The sequence below is a fragment of the Vicugna pacos genome, chromosome 19 (assembly GCF_048564905.1).
Source record: "Vicugna pacos chromosome 19, VicPac4, whole genome shotgun sequence".
NCBI lineage: Eukaryota > Metazoa > Chordata > Mammalia > Artiodactyla > Camelidae > Vicugna > Vicugna pacos.
The window spans coordinates 6,093,571-6,098,755 of NC_133005.1; the positions used below are offsets into that span (position 1 = coordinate 6,093,571).

Below are 5,185 nucleotides of genomic sequence, written 5' to 3' on the forward strand. Positions count from 1 at the left end.
CAAAAATCAGTTTCTGCAAACAGGCTTATAATTAAGGGAGGCAATTAAACTGAGGACAGGCTTATAGAAGGATGAAATGCATGATCTAGGAAACTCTTTTTAAAACCACCAAGCAATTTCTACCAGTGGCTAAAATTTCCCCAAGGTCATTATCAACCCAAAGTAATTTTCTTTTTTTTCCCCTGGCTGAAATAACCCAAACAGAAAGATATATATGTGTGTGTGTGTGTGTGTGTGTGTGTGTGTAGAGTTGATCACTGACCAATAATTCTGGTTCTCCTAAGTTCTGTGGGCAAGTAAAATTAAATATTTATAAATAATATAGTTGTTTTTCTAATGCAAATGATGATATTTCAAAGGGTTCCCAGCATCATTGTACAGGGGCAAGGCTATAATATTCCTGAGGCTCAGAATCTCTAGATGCTTTCAAAAAGAGATGTGACTAAAGAAAGGTTTATGTAAATTTATTCATAAAGCACTATTGAAGATTCACCGTGTTTTTGGCCAAGCCATCCGATGTGCTGTAGCGAGGGGAAGTGATGAAAGTCCAAGAACAACCTCAACCCAAACTCAAGCCAGGGCTCCTCGGAGCACTGAGTGGAGCCGGCACAACAGCTGGGTGCATATCTTCTGCAGAGGCGATATTTCTGTAAAGTCGCCAGCTAGACTTCGGTTCAGTTTAGCCTTGGAATTACCCACTGGTGCCTCAATATTATAAGGCTAAACTAAGTCACACTCAATTTAAAAATTAAAGGTTGCCAATGTTATTAGTTCCCAGTAGAAAATGGTTCTTGATCTTTACCTTGTTCTAACGGAATATGTTGATCCAGAGAATAGCTAGCTCCCTTAATCCTGGACTACACACAGGAAATGGGCCAGGTGTGTAGTTTGCATGACCCACAGCTCAGACCCTTACCGTCAGGATTTGCAGAGTTTTCTGTGTCGCCAGAGCCTTCGCTGCTCATAGGAACTCTTGGTGCGTCCTCACCTTCAGCTGAAAAAGTAAGATAGTCCTTGATTAATAGAGAATTAGAACAGCCAATTGTCCTGTCACCCTCCGTTGCCCTCTTAAATTTAAAAATACTCCTGGGATTCAACTTCTTTTGCAGAAAAGGTCAAAGGAGGAAATCGTGGGTTGAGTTGCTGGAATACTTTAGTGCTGTCATATTCTAAGCTCAGTTTAATTTGTGAGATAATCACATACACACATACACAGCTTCTCTAATTGGAAATCTCATAGCATGAAAGTAGGGAAACTTGGCTTAATCAGAACAACACACAGTTTGGATTTGGAGAAATTTGTATGTGTGTGAATTTATGTAGCTTAACCTTTGACTAGACTAAAAAGAGAAAACCTGTTTTGCCTTAGGCATGCTTGAGAGCTGAAAGGTTCATTTGTTTACACAAATGAATGGCTCAGTTGCTTGTCTAGAAGAACTTCTCGGGTGCTGCCATTCTGGATTGCTGAGAATCCAGTTGTTAGTCCATTTCTGTTGTAATTGTCCTCTCTTTCCACAGCTTCATAAGGCTTGCCATCCATCTGCTATGGCTGAAGCTGTGTAACATGCTTAAATGTGGTCATAATGAGATCTTTTCTTTTATGATCTGATATTGTGAGCATATTGCAAAATGATCACCACAATAAGTCTAGTTAACCTCCATTTCTCTTCTTGTGGAGAAATTTCCAGAGAGTTAAAAGGACAATCATCTCTTACTTCTTAGTTAAATATCTATTATGTTTTCACAGCTTGAAAAGCCAGGGCATTTAAAAATACAAATACAGATAAAGTGCGAAAAAAACCACAACTTAGAAGTCTTTTTTATTATTTCTGTCCTTTTTTAAAAAAGAGAAGATTAAATTCATTTTTGTTACATGAATACCTATTGAGCCCAGAGTACAGTCAATCTGGCGTTCCTGTTGGGGAGAATGAAGCAAAGATAGGAAAGATCCAGGTCATCATCTCTTCAAAGGAGGGTACCTTCAAAGATAGAACCCTTGGTAATGATTTACTGAAGCTGACAATCAAGAAACAAGATGCAATGGTGATTGAACTTTGAGCCTGGGTGGGTGGATGTTAGGAAGGTCAGTACTTGAAGACACATAAAACAAGCAAAGTGAAGGAAGATGAAGAAAGTCATCTTAGATTTGAAGTCTGATGTGCAGGGTCATTTCAGTGGAGATGCCAAACAAGTTTTGCACTTGATGCTGAGGAAGAAAACTGAGAATTAGTCGTATGGGAATTTGGGAGATGTCATATGTAGAATGATGTCATACCATTGATTACATGAGAGTAGATGAGAAAAGTCAGGAAAAGGATGAGACAAGAAGGAAAAATTGACTGTGGACTCCCAGTCCTACAAGGACAACACGAAAGCAACTGTGTCCACGAGTTCTTTCCACTAGTTCCTGAGGACGAGGTTGGGAAAGGGAAAACAAAACTTGAAACCTCCAACTGGACTGAACACCGTATCATATATTTTCTCATGCTGCCAATTTTAGAAAGTAGACCATTTTTCAATTGCTCATCAACACATTCCTTAAAGATGCAATTACAGAAAAAAAACATTGATGGATTTCTCTAAGCTTGGGAGCAGGAAATCTTTGCTAATTATGCCTCAAAACAGAAGTAATAAGAAAAAATAAATATGTGACTTTATAGAAACATAATAAACTTATGGAATGGAAACAAATACCAGAAGAAATATTTTAAAAAATCAACAATAAAAAAGAAATGTTTAAAGAAAGAAAGATTACAAATTGAGGAAAAATATTTACATCTTTTATCATAGACAAAGGGTTAATATCTTTGGTTTATAAAGTACTTCCAAAATTAGAGATAAAGAAGATTGACAACTAGATAGAAAATCAAGAAATTTAACAGAAAGTTTATTTAAAAAAAATGAACGGCTTGTATATATGTGAAAAGCTGATTCACTCTGCTACTAATAAAAAAAAAGAAAGTTAAAATTGCACTGAGAAAGGGATTTCTGCCTAAAATGGACTATCATGATGTAGAAAGATGACATCTTTCTCAGCAACAGCAGCTGGAAACACTGAGCAGACTGTTTGACAAATTATTTTAAGGCGCCAGAGGGCCCTCAAGGCAGCAGAAGCTTGAGGAGGTACAAAGTGGTGAACCTGACATTCCACATGTACCAGGAAGTTGAACATGAGTCTCCAGGTGTCTTCCTTGAGGCTTGAGGGAGGGGCAAAACCTGGAGGTCAGGGCCCGCCGAGGAAGAGGTGCTCTGATAAGTACCTTAGGTTTTCTGTGGGATCCACTGAAGGGTTACACTCTGGGGCAGGGATGAACTTGAAATAGACCAGTTCTTAAAAAAAAAAAGTCCAACTTTCAGTCAATTTAACCCCTAATTAGATTTCAGTGCTCTGCTCAATCCTACCAGCTTTTCAGAAGGAAAAGTAAATCCTCTGTGGAAGAAGCTAAAAACATCTAGAGCCTTGAATTATGTCTACAAGTTTTCATACACAGTGTTCAGCACTAAATAAAAAGTCACCTGGCATTCCAGAAGAACAAGAATGTACCACTGAAAACCTGGACAATAGGCAGTATATAGAATCATGTTAGAGATGCAGATATTGTAGACACAAATTTAAAGTATGATTAATGTGTTTAAGAACTGGATGGCAATTTGGAGAACTCTCTTGGCAAAGCAGTTTATCAGATAACGGGTCTGGATACTATAAAATGTCAGATGTAAATTCTAGAACTAAAACATATGTAATAATTGAAGTTAAGAATTCAATAGGTGGATCTGGCAGCAATTAGACACAGCAGAAAAAGAAATTCATAACCTGAAAGCTAAGTTAGAAGAAAATACAGAGAATGAAATACAGATGAAAAATACACAAAATAATTAGCCGAGATATGAGACAAGTCCTATCCCATGTAATGGGAAAAGGCAGTATTTTAAAAGACAATGGCTGATAATTTCCTCAAATTAACAGAAGATACCAAGTCACTGATTTAAGAATATTACAACCCCCGAGCGAAATTAATGCAAAGCAAGCCTAACTCAGGCCAACCATGGCAAAACGGATGACAATCAAGGTTAAAGAAAAAATACAAAATTATCTAGTGAACAAAGACCATTAACTTCAAAATCGCAGCAGGAGGAATTACAGACATGTTCTTAACAAAAATAAGGGCACCTAGAAATAAAGCGATGACATCTTCAAAGTGCTTTAAAAAAATACCACCAATGTCAAATTTCATACCTAACAAAATCTTCTTTCAAACTTGAATTTGAAATAAAGTATTTTCAGGAAAAAAAAACCAAAATTTGTTCAGGGGGAAAAGTAGTAGACCTACAGTGAAAGATTTTCACTACATGAAAAAAATAAATTCCAAGTAGATTATAGAACTAAACTTGAAAGCTAACATGGAAAAACACCATCATTAGGCAAAAAATTGTTATACAGGAAACACCAAAACTAACCATTAGGAAACCGTTCAAATTCAGCACAATTAGTCTATCAAAACACACTATTAAGAAAGTGCAAAAATACGCTAGAGTGGAAAAAGATATCTGCTCTACATATAGACAGAGATATATTTATAGACATACAGATACAGGTGTCTGCTATATATACACATATATTTTAATATATATACATATTACAAAGGACTTACAAAGGATTCTTGTGTTAATATAGAAAGAAAATAATACACAAATGAGCAGAAAAGCCAGGTAACCCAATAGAAAATGGGTGAGACTCAGACAGACATGTCATAAAAGAATATCTTCTGGCCAGTCACTTAATTTTTTGAATGACTTTTGCCAAATATCGGAGTATGGAAAAGCCTTGGCTTTTTTTTTTCACTATTAAAATAACTACAAAATGTTCTAACTCCTTGTCTGACTCTCTGGGGCACCAGCAGAACTTGTCAAAAATCTAACATTGTTGCTATATTTGATAAGGTATGATTACTATGGAAGAAAATTAATTAACCTAACACTATTTAAACATCACTTCTTTGACTTTCTCCTTGAGGTTGTTGTTTGTGATGAGATCTAGAGGTACCTGTGGCTGATTCTTCCAGGAAATCTCTCTCAAAATCGTTACTGTGAGTGGCAGTACTGCCAGCGATGTCACTATGGAGAAACCTCGCTGACATCATGGGGAACTTTCTAGCTCACAGGCAGGATGCTAGCCAATTAGATC

General features: G+C 36.7%; 1 protein-coding gene across 3 annotated transcripts in view; it reads right to left on the reverse strand.

Moving 5' to 3' along the window:
- The window catches only part of MACROD2 (mono-ADP ribosylhydrolase 2), a 1,889,921-nt gene that overhangs the window by 18,142 nt on the left and 1,866,594 nt on the right, over positions 1-5,185 (reverse strand). For all 3 annotated transcript variants that reach the window (XM_072943799.1, XM_072943800.1, XM_072943798.1), the window contains one exon: positions 917-994. In XM_072943799.1, coding sequence (XP_072799900.1) covers positions 917-994 — 78 coding nt within the window. The remainder of the gene's footprint in view (positions 1-916; positions 995-5,185) is intronic.